At 28.2% G+C, this 12,239-nt stretch overlaps 1 protein-coding gene across 2 annotated transcripts; it reads right to left on the bottom strand.

The window, feature by feature from the left end:
- Window positions 1-2,001: 2,001 nt before the first annotated feature.
- Window positions 2,002-6,311, bottom strand: LOC111624839. Of its 2 annotated transcripts, none has more exons than XR_002756640.1 (4): window positions 5,358-6,311; window positions 3,665-3,939; window positions 2,678-2,817; window positions 2,002-2,596 (listed from the first exon to the last, which is right to left on the bottom strand). XR_002756640.1 is itself a non-coding variant. In XM_023367799.1 (4 exons), the coding sequence occupies exons 1-4, from the start codon at window positions 6,266-6,268 to the stop codon at window positions 2,086-2,088; spliced, it is 1,398 nt and encodes a 465-aa protein (XP_023223567.1). In that variant the 5' UTR covers window positions 6,269-6,311; the 3' UTR covers window positions 2,002-2,085. The 2 variants fall into 2 exon arrangements, 1 of the variants encoding a protein (XP_023223567.1); XM_023367799.1 differs by having other exon boundaries at window positions 5,797-6,311.
- Window positions 6,312-12,239: the final 5,928 nt, after the last annotated feature.

The following is a 12,239-nucleotide window of genomic DNA, read 5'->3' as shown; positions in this document are numbered from 1 at the left end:
TCTATTTACTATATGTTAATGATATCGTTTAACGCTGTTTCGCTTAGCGCTTTGTTGTCTAGGAACGCATCCACCGCATTAAGCGGGGTCTTACTGTACTTTATTATCACATAAAAGCAATTATTCTCGCATTATTATACGATTTTTTTTTATTATTTATAAAAGTCATATGAAGTCAACGTTAAGGTTAGCAACTTCGATCACATGCGGGGGCCATCACAACCTATCTAACACTGAGCACTTTTCGAACATTAATAGTAGTCCAGTATTAATTAGTAGTCATTGACCATCCTCTCTTCCGGGAGGAGGTCAACGACTACTTTTGATCGAATTACTTCAACCCACTTCCGCGATAGTCCCTTTTTTCTATCGAACCAACAGTATGGTGGCATTCGAATAGGAAAATTATATAATACAAGATTACCGGCCAGCACAAGATTTGTATTTAATTGGTTTTCGAGGGTATCGAGTTAAAATATTACGTAAGGGTTTATCATGCCGAGTGACAAATCTAACACATTTTAAAAATTCTTTATTCCTCTACTGTACACAATATAAAGAACTTTTAAAATGCGTGACGTTTTCTCGTGTCAAGAGTATTAGTTTATTTACTTTAATAAATATTTTTTGTAAATATACATCACTTAATCTCAGTTATTGTCTGAAGTTACAATAACTAATGCTGCTTTTTTTTTGGTGGGAAATGATCAATATATCACTTGAATGGTTTAAGAGGAGTAATTATACAAAGTAGCAAAGAATTTTTCAGTATTTTTTTTTCTCTTTTTACATATGCCATTCTCATTATTTATCAAAGTCACAGCGAATAATTTTGCGCAAGTAAGCTTATTTATTGTCTGTAAACATGAAGAGGCATCATTAGATTCGTATGCGTTTTGACGTTTCATTGTTTTCTATGCACCAGATGATGGATCACACTTCATACTCTTTAACCCCGAATCGCATTAATTTCCATTCCGTGCAATTGGTCTGTCTCAGAGAGGTCATTACCATAATTAACCTCTTAGCTGTATGTCAATGAGATTACAACGATGACAGGACAAAAACCTCGTTTCAAGTCGTGAAAATTTCTCCAATGAACCTTGACACTGAGTTTTCTGATGCGAAATTAAAATCGTTACTCGCTCTGTCGACTGTAACTAGTCACGTTTTACTATATTTTTAAAGGTATAGATGTTAATCATAGGCACAACCTTCGTTATAAATTTCAATTGTTCATTGACAGATAGTGATTTAAACAATAACTTCTATTAAAAATGAATATTTAAAATTATAAATGTTAAACTTGACAGTTGACTTCTTGTTTTTTTTATGATTTTTCCAGTAGGATAACGTTGATTCTTCTTACTAAGATTGATATAAGAATTGTTTGTATAGGCTTGACGTGAACTTTCTGAAATATTGTTCTGTAGATAAAAACAATTCCATTGTGTTGAATTAACGTAATAAAAAATTACAGATTATTTCTTTAAAATTAATTTATTTCAGTTAACTTATCTGATGAAGAAAGAAGGGGATTAAATAGCGTGAAAGAAATTACATTCAGGAACTTAACTGTAATATTACTATTCTCTAAGACAATCTATTTTACTAGATTATCATCAAATGTCTTGGTAATATATACTGTAAAATACATTGTTTTTTAGCTAAGTTCACCAAGACTCAACACACCAAAAGAATGTAGTGAAGATTCATAGCTATGTATTAGAAGGTTGTAAACTGCTTATTGAAAATAGCTTCATAGCATATTTCATTTGTTCTATTTATATAAAAGAGCTTATTCAAAATGTACACTCATCTGTTTCCTTATATTTTAAAATTATTTATACATTAATAAATATAATTTCAATGCCACAAACTGTAAAACATTTTAATAAGAGCAAAAAATATACTATCATTTTAGTATAATTTCTTATTAAATAATTAAAAATTCAAACCTTAAAATACATGAAAATTTATATTTTTACAATAATGCTATTAAATAATTTTCATTTTTCTTCGTTACAATTACATTACGAATATTTATATTAGTTTATCTCTTCTCTTTCAATTTTCTTCCTTTCTTTAAACTTTCCTGATATGTGTGGCTTTTATAGCGTTATTTTGAATAATAGGGACAGAATTATCTGATACAGAATCTATTGTAAGATCAGTTCTTTTAGATGGAAGTTTGATATTCTCGTTATAGATTACTCTCATGGGTATTCCATTTACTAAGAACATTTCAATAATACAATTCTCTTTTCCTACTTGATATATGCAATCTCCTATAAGCGGTAGATTGACTGTGGGAAACAAAGTAGCTATTCTGCAAAATTGTATTACTCCGTCTGTCATGTATCTAGATGATAATTGTACTTTTGGACGATTTTTCATCTTTTCGTATGTTACTTCGACTTCATTATAGAAGTCGAGTATTGGTATTTCGGTCGTTTTGTTCAATAGAACCGATAACAATAACACTGACAGAAGGGGCAATAACAATAGAACTATTGAGTACCAATGTAATTTTATCCACCGAAGTATTTCTTCACTATGTATAGCACTGTGTGTGAAATGAATGCATAATCCATTTCTGGAAAGTAAGTCGAAGTTATTAATAAAAAAAAAGTATGGAGAAAATAAAAATAAACTTTAAAAAATTTATACTGTTTACTCGTTACAATATCCAGTATGGTTGTCGCAAAACGTAGAGAAGCGATAAGGATGAGAACCGAATTCAAATAGAGAAATAGATTGGCAGCGATTTTTGGAATTTCTACAGCAGACTTCACATCCTTTTTGACATTGGCATTCCTAAAATTAGAGTATAGATATTGTAATTTTAAACTTCTTACATTATAAATAATTATTAAAGCAATTTAAAAATACATTAACAATAAAAAATACTATTTAATAAATATAATTAACGGATTTTTTTGTGGGTTTTGTAAAGGACAATGTCTAAATTTTCTCGCTACAAACAATACTGAAGGAGTTGAGAGACTCCTGTCCTAAAATTGATTATGAAATGTTCAGCAACGTGTGGCAACAGATAGAATATCGATACAATATTATATTCGTTGCGCTCAATTGAATTTTCTATACGTCCACACAACTATTTGTTGTTGTTTCAGTTGATGTGTGATCCATAAGTATACCATTCAGCTGTGCTCAAAAAACAACGTATCAAAATAGAAAAGAACGTTTACAAAATAAATATATTGTATTGTGTGTGCGAATTATCAATCTATCATTGTAAATATTTCGTTATTAATCAATCACATTTTTTAAACACAAATCTCTGTCTGTTTGGGGAAATTTCTGTGAAATTGTTTTTTTAAGTTTAAACAGCAATGGAATTTAGGTGTATTAGTAATCTAAGAACTTATCAAGATATAGATTCTTGCAGAAACTTACGATTTCTTAATAATATATTAACTGAAAATTCAGATTAAACATGTAAGAAGCAATGGGAAAGCCTTCCCTGTTTGAAGAAAATAACCAAATTTTAACTGAATCACTATACATTTGATTTGATATCTTAATAGGCCTGCCTACATTAGCGAATTTTAAAGTATCTAACATAGTACTGTATGCATAGTCTGTATTTAGATGTGTAACCATAGTATTTAATTATATTTCATTACGTATTAATCGTTACCTGTAAGTCATACTTAGTGCAAATAGATGAGTTGCATATTCCTGCTACACATGTTACAAAACCCCTACAAACAGTGCCGTCCTTTCGGATTTCTGGAGTTGGGCATTCGGCTGTCAGACCATTACACGTAGAAGTCACTAGGCATTCATTCCAGTTTTCTCCACATTTCTTTTTATTTGAAGCCGGGACGATTTTTCCATATTCTGTACAGCAAGGATAATATGTAATACAATCATTCGATTTTTTCTCACTCTTGTGACTGGCGATTTTATCAGCTGAAGCCATAAAAAAAAAACATTTGATGGTATCAAATCAATTTGAAAATCGAATCATATAAATAATTCTATATAAATAAAGATATTGCAATAGCCTTTTTGACCTGCTGGAACAGGTTACAGGATGGTGACCAAGACAGATATCTTTCGGGTTAAGTTTAATGTAATTAAAAATTCTAAAACGCAAATAAATAAATCTACTTGGAATTTAATTTTTGTTTTCTTATTGTAAGATGCCATTATATTTAGTATTATAAAATGACAAATTCCTGACCATCGAAAACGATTTTCTAAAGCACTTGTAACGTTGAATCAAGATAAGATACAAGGAGACAATGCTGTAACGCTATGATAAAGCCCCGATGCATCGCGCTGTGGCAATAAACTAGGGGTCTGTATTTTCACAGCCTTCTTTATCTTAAGGCACACTAGTGGCCTAGGGGATAAAACCACTGAACACTAGTAGTTTGCCGCGATTTGCCAGATTTTATTCATGTGTGTAACACTTTAAAAGATAAATTCCTCCTGGGAGACATTTGCCCTTGGGAGACTGCTCAAGGGCAGGTGTTTCTTATCTTATTAAATTTTTCTTGTTTATGGGGCTTCACTTTTGTAGTCTTCACCAAAATGAAAGTCCTACTGAAGAATCACAGATTAAATTTAGCAACGAGGTTAAAATATTAAGATGATTGGAATCGAGGAGTTACTCAGAATGGTTTCAGATTATTTTACATGTGGTATGAACGTTGACAAAAATGTCTGGCTGCAGATGCTTATTTTGGTGTTCTGTAAATACGTGTACTATCAACATGAAAGTACAGTTTAAAACAATTATATTATTATTTGTTTTTATTCTAATACGTGCCAAGATAAGACAATACAGTGTTCTTTTCTCAAATCTTGGTCAAGCGATGCCAGGCATAAGGAATTTTACAAGTTTTAAAAAAAGTTTACTATAAAGATTTCTCATAATGATTTTGAAAAAAAAATTAAAAATTTAATTCGTAGTTTTATAGTTTTAATAATGGCTTTAAAATCTATATCTATAAATGAGAGTGTTTGTTTGTTTGTCTGTTCGCTATACACTCTTAGACACTCCGAAAAATTGTTACGAAATTGGGCTATTACTTTAACATACTTCTAACTTAGATAACGTCGTACATCTTAATCCAAAATATTGCTTGTATTTTCATATAGCAATTAATTTTTTTTTACATTGAATTTGGTATATTTACATGTAGCTCTATCTATCAGCAAAAAATTCTAAAAAGAATAATAAACTATATATATTTCATATAAAAAAGGGTATAAGTAAAAACACAAATATTATAGTATATTCACTTAGTTACTACGACAATAACATAGCGCAAAGTAGACGCTCTATATTATTACTTTGATAAGTAGCACATAGCACTCACATGTGTGGAATCGAAACTGTTGCACTGGTAGTTATTGGTGGTTAGTTGGTCATGGGTTCGCACATCGCCCACGGGCTGGCCATGTATAGTTAGTTATACGGGTTTTCTTCAAGTTATTAACACCAAAATAGGGGCCAGTTTTTCATAAAACTTCTATCGGGAAGCATGCCCCTCGGCAGATCTCGTTGCCGTAATCAAATAAACCAAACTAATTGTAATAATTTACCTATAAACTTGCTATTTACGAACACATACGTCCACGTAGTTTATGGGCATTCTAATAATTATAATGGATTTACTACGTACATTTTTGAAATTTACGATTAATAACGCGAGTTGTAAAAATTCCTGCTAAAAGGTACTTTATAAACCCTGGCATAACAGTTAGTTATAAAATAAAATACTCCCTTGTTGTGTGTATAACATATTAGATTCATACTTCTGAACGGAATCGGAAACGAAGAAAGTTGCTTCAGATCTAGCAGTGATTCAATGTAAGTTACATTTTCAATCTTGCAAGAAAGATTTTCGAGATGTTTTTCATACTTTTGAACATCGGATTTTTTAAAAACATTTTGAAACTTCTCTTTTATAATTTCACAATATCGAGAATTTCGTTGGAGTTTTCTCTTACCGGACTGTCTTTTATACAAAAACGAAAACCAATTAGTATTTACATTAATAAATATATTCCAATAATGAATATTTTCTATAAATAATATCTTGTCATTTGAATCCACGTTCGAAGCACAAAGACAGATCGAATCTTCATTTTTAGAAAGTGATATATTTCCAGAAAGTGTGGCAAATGTATGGCGTTTTTGATATAATACAGGAATTTGTAGCTCACAATTAATTTCTAACACCAAATAAATAATCATAAGATGATTGATAATATAGAAAATATTCATAATAATTTTTATATTCTGCGGAAAAGAAACTAATTTGAATTATCTTAAGAATCTAAAAAAACAAATGAAAAATCCCATTATTATTATTATTATTATTATTAAGTAATTTTGTTATTTTTGTATAAAAATGATTTCATCAATGGAAATTAATTCTTTAATAAATCAAAACTTTCTTATATTTTTTGCATCCTTAAAGTTAAATGACAATTAGCTTGACTGTCTGCAACGATAATAATGAAAATTAATTGAATTTTTTTTAAAATAACAAATTACTTTTTTCTTTGATTTTATATTTAAGAGTTTTTTCTTTAATTGAGAAGAAAATGTGTTAATCTCAGTTAACTGGAGATATCGTTAATGACTGAAGTGAAAGAAAAATTACAATCGCCCAATTTTTCTGTAAGTAACTCATTACTTAATTGATATATTGATTTGCAATTAGTGATTTTTTTTTGTTTTTAATTTTTGACGAGAAAACTCTAATAGTAGGGAAGATTTTTATTAACTCTTTCCTTCTTATGGACTCTAAGAAGTCATTTTTTTTTTAGTAAATTCATTATGTGTTCGGTCAAGTCCAAGATCAGGCGGTGCGGGATGGGAGATCTCTGAAAAATATCTGGGGTTTTTTCGACCCGTCCGGTTAATGGTGTCATGGTATGTCTCAAGAATGTGTAAGTGAATAAGTAAAATTCAACCAGCTTAGGCTCACCTGTTATTAACAATTGCCAACTCTTCTGGACTCGTCTCGGAGGGACGTTGGTAGAAAGAAAACTGTGCTGAAGCGCTCATTTTTTGTTTGTAGAGAATTTAGCATGAGATTTAATTTGCGTGCTTCCTTATTTTACCATGGAGGTACAGTACATCGCCTAATAAATCATTTTGCAACGAAAATTTTATACAAAGCCGAAAATAGCTATTTTGTCTTTCCTGCTGTTCATTTTAGACAGCGTGCAAGTAAAAAATTGTCAGAGTATCATTGTTAACAATAAAAAAAAATGATTCGCCGGAAAGCAAGCAAGGAAGACGAACCAAACTTTACTTCATTTTTACTTCTTTTACGTTAATTTTACTACATTTACTTTAACTTAAAGAGTTCAAAAAAGGACATTCCGGAAACAAGGCATTAGATCGCTTTGACTGTGCTGTGATTAGACGAACAATCCGTTTCTACGTAGAAGAGAAGAAAGACCAATCAATTCCTAAATTATTGCCTGTTTTAAAAGAAATGATCAGTTTTCCTCGGAAGAAAGTGAGATGCCATTTAAAAGCATTTGTTTTCTTTCGAAAACATTTTTCTACACGTAAATATTCCCTTCAGTATCAGAAAAGCACTACCCCTATTTTACAAATAGATCGATTTAGTTCGCACATCGCGCTACTTCTCGTCTAAGTTGCCGGACAATCAATATTTTTTCACGGACTTAACCTTAATTTTCATAATACAAACGTCTTCTTAAAGCTTTTCTTTATTTAAAGGATTAACTCATTTGCATAAAGGATCCTTAACTCCTTTGTCCATTGCATCCTTAACTCATTTGCATAAAGTAAACAATGGGCAAATAATGACACAAAAGTAGAGTAACAACAGATACCTAATGTCATTTAAGTTTAAAATTTTTTCAGGTCACCTGTTCTAAATAATAAAAGTTATTCTTCTGGATTGCCTTACTCGTTGTTTCTCAAAAGAATTTTATCTATTTGTGTATTTTAAGAGTTAACTTGCAAACAGAGATAATCACACGAAAACAAATTTATAAGGGAAATTTTTGTAGTTTTAATGAGTTAACAGATGATAATCTATGAAAATTTAAAATATGTTTTTATATTCATACATTTTATTTGCTGTGATCTTACGTTTTTTCATTATTGAAAATGCAAAAACATCAACAAATAAATCAGAAATATTATACTTATAACCTTTAATTAGTTCAGTTTGGACTTTCAAGCGGACACACGGCTTTAATTAAAGCAGTTTCACGTCAATAAACTGTGAGATAATTAACGATATTCTTAGAGTAAAGATTTAGCCATACATTATAAAAGTTTTTAGGAATTATAACTCATATCTTATCAGTCTGCATAGTACAATAATATGAAATATGCAGCTCCTCCTTATTTAATCATTAAATTTAACTACAAAATATAATGATTATATAACGGAAACGAACCGAATGAAATTAATTTTAAAATCTGTCCATCATTAATGTAAGAATTAGCCATTTGTGTAAGCTTATAGAAAATTCAGTTATGAGATCAATGCTTCTTCTAATCTTCTATATTTATTAAGAACTTATTATTTCTCATAAAGTAAGGAATGACCTAAAGAAATATTAAAACAAACAAAAGTCTCTACACCTGGGTACACACATACAAGATTTACTTTCATTCTGTACATTAAATTACACATATTGCTATTAAATAAGAGACTGGATCCAAAACTAGTAATGGAGTCTCTTTGGCCAAATTTCTATTCAAATTAATTAGAATATAAGTATATTCTGATGTAATATTGTAATCGATGAAATTATAAATGCCTGTATCGAAATATTTTGAAGAAAATAACGTTAGTAAAATATGTTTTATCAGCAATTAGTCAACAGAAAAGAGTAATATATATACTTTTCTGTATAAACTGTAGCTTACTTAGAAGGAAAATTATAATAGTTTATGAACGAGTGATTACACATATGAAAACTTTACTTTTTGCAGTGAATACTGTTAAATTAAGTAAGGGGATAAAAGGGGTCGTGTGTCATATCTCGAGTAAGGTCGATTTTACTCGTTATTAGCTGGATTTTTTTACATTTAAATGGACCCACGTTACATTTCTGGATTCCTCGTCTCAATTAATGGAAAATAGCAAAGTTTTATCAAAATCGATTCATTAAATTTTGAGGACGAACTCGATTCTATTGATATAAGCCCATAAAATATGTGCTAACAACCGTGAAACGTCGCGCGATTCGTGCGATATCGCTTTATCGCTCGCGCTCGTGAAAACTTATATATCGAAAACGAAATCATAGACCCCATTTTTTATTACATTTTTGGACACCGCATCGCAATTAATAAAAAATGGCAAAATTTAATGTAAATCTATCGAACGGATTTTAAGAACGAACACAATTCCGTAAACCTCATAGAAGAAGCTTCGCTTCAACGAGAAAATAACACACTCTCTCTATGCAAATGACAAAATAAATATTACATTTTCGTGTGACAACAATCTTCTTGACTCTCTTCTGAGAAAATAATAAATACATTTAAGCAATTTACTTCAACAATTTATTTAAAAGAGATTCATCTTTACACAATAAATAAGGATAAGGATATATAAATTATGAAAATTACAAATCAACTCTTGTAGGAGCATTGGCAGTTTGATTTACTTTGTGTCATATAGACTACGTGACATCAATTATTCAAATAGGCCGTCTATCGAAAGTGTCTACAAACACGTCTATAATTGAGTCTCTTTCATCAAAAATTTAACAGATTCTTCAATAAAATGTTCTTTTTTTTCTCATCCTATATTCAGCAGAATGACTAAATTTCTGAGTAAATGTAAAATTTATTTAGTAATAAACTTACAAAATACATTGCTGAAACAATTCAAATTGTTCTATAGTTTTTTTTACATTACATAAGAAATGTGTTTTACATTATATTATATATATTTATATATATAACTTTAACATTTTAAAATTAAAAAAATGTTTACAATATTTAGTTACATAAATTACAATTTATTTATTTAATCGTATTTTGTGCATTACGAGCTTCCATACTAAATTCTTTTTCTAGGTATTATCTTATAACTAGAATGAATAAGTACCAACAAAATACTATTTATGAATATTCTCTTACCTATAAAAAAAAAAGTTTACATTTAATTGGGGATTGATTTAAAAATTTAAATCAATTCCCAATTAAAATAAAGATCCTTTGCCTAAATCAATTAATATTTTATTTTTATATTTTAAAGAATTTATATACACTTATTTTTTAATTAAAATTTCATTTGTAAAATATCATAAATAAATTACTTATTAAATGAGAATAAAGGAAAAATAAGAGAGTTAATAATTTAATTTAGAAGAAAATAAAATTAAAAAGTAATAATTTTTATGCTTTTATTAAAATATTTTCTTTGAATAATTTTAATTCTTCTTTTCTTATAGTTAATTATTACTTTAACTGAATTTAATCAACAATTTATTTATTAAAATTCAACAAAATAAATCTTACAAATATAGAAAATGTAAGAGAAATCATGATTTAAAAAAAATAATAATAATTAAATTAAATAGTTATTTAAGTAACAAAATATTCAAAATATACAAATATATTCTGCTTCATATATTCCTTTAGTAAAGATGTTAAAGAGAACTTTTAAGGTTTTTATTATTTTTTCTTTTGATATTTAAAAAATAATTTATATTTGTGCAAAAAGCACTTTATGATTTTGATTTTGATAAGTGTTTTTTTCTCTTAACAAAATATGAAACTTCTGCCATTTTAATAAAATAATAAAAGAAAAAGTCGAATTGCTAGATGCTATGATACAACACACACCAAATAACAATTCATTTTAAATCATACAAATTAAAAATAAAATTTCTAAGTATATTGAATAGTTTATTTAATATTTAATATTAATTTAATAAAATATTTAATATAAATTAATTTTNTCATTTTCCTTTTCCCGTAAATTAATTTTTTAATTTACAAAACAAGACTTGATAAGGGTGATTGATGCTTGTGTTCTTATTCCTGTTCAGAATTAACTGTTAGATCTATAATAGAATCTGAATCTAACTCTAATAATTCTGAACAACGGGAATAAGATTATTCTCTTTTTTTTTTAGTACGATTATAATTAAATTTACCAGCTAAATATTCTAATTTTCATTAGAATTAAACAATATCAGCAATTATAATTAATTTAACTGCTTGTGTGAACTGCTTCTAATCAATTGACATCCGAAATTGTTCTCAATATTTAACATAGACAACAATTTTAGATAATGCCTAAAGTATTCTTAGAACAAGTTATTTTTAATGTCAATTAACATAATTAGCAATCAATTTTTTTTCCACTTTTAAAATAGGATCTTACGCTCTTTCACAGTTACGAATTGATTCTAATCTTAATATAATACTATTTGTACCCGAATTCACGATGATTAACGCCTAAAAGAATCTTCTAAAATAGTTTAATTATCTTTTAAAATTGTTTCCTGGAATGTGACATTTAACTTATTTACTACCTTTAGTTCAGTAATTTAATAGGCAAGTAGTAACGTAATTAAAGTCACCATTTAATCCATTAAACTGTAACTGTAATGACTGTAATGTAATTTTAATGTCTAGAAATACACACTTTTTGATTTTTTTCTTGTATATCAATTTCTATTTTTATGTTATAAGAATGAAAATAAATAAAATTTTAATTATTTAAGTAAAAACACAACGTCGTTTCTGTTATTACGCGTGATTTTTCAATATGATCAATATATTTTGTTCATTTTTGCTTTTCACATTACTGTATAGGCCTATATAATTTAATCTTGTGTGTATATATATATATAAAGTTTCTTATTAAAATGCCCTAAAAATTCCACGTTAAAGGAAGGATAGGCATTTCAATATTAACGAGTCCGGTTAAGACGAATTTCGTTAATACAAACTACCAATTTTTAAGTCTCTTCCACTTCGTATTAACGTAGTTTGACTGTATTTTCGTTTTGATATATTTATTAAAAAATCACATACTAAATTAAAACGTAAAACAGTAATTAATATAGAAGTGATAAAGTAGATTCATATAGGCATAATTGAATCTACTTTATCAATTGAATTTTCTATAGAAGTAGAACTGTAAAATATTAAAGTTAAAGGTCAGATAAAGTAGATTATACTCAAATCGATTTAAAATAAAAATTAATATATTCAATCATATACTTATATA

Source organism: Centruroides sculpturatus, unplaced genomic scaffold (assembly GCF_000671375.1).
Source record: "Centruroides sculpturatus isolate CEXI.00-Female unplaced genomic scaffold, Cexi_2.0 scaffold394, whole genome shotgun sequence".
Classification (NCBI taxonomy): domain Eukaryota; kingdom Metazoa; phylum Arthropoda; class Arachnida; order Scorpiones; family Buthidae; genus Centruroides; species Centruroides sculpturatus.
This window is presented reverse-complemented; position numbering and strand designations above follow the sequence as displayed.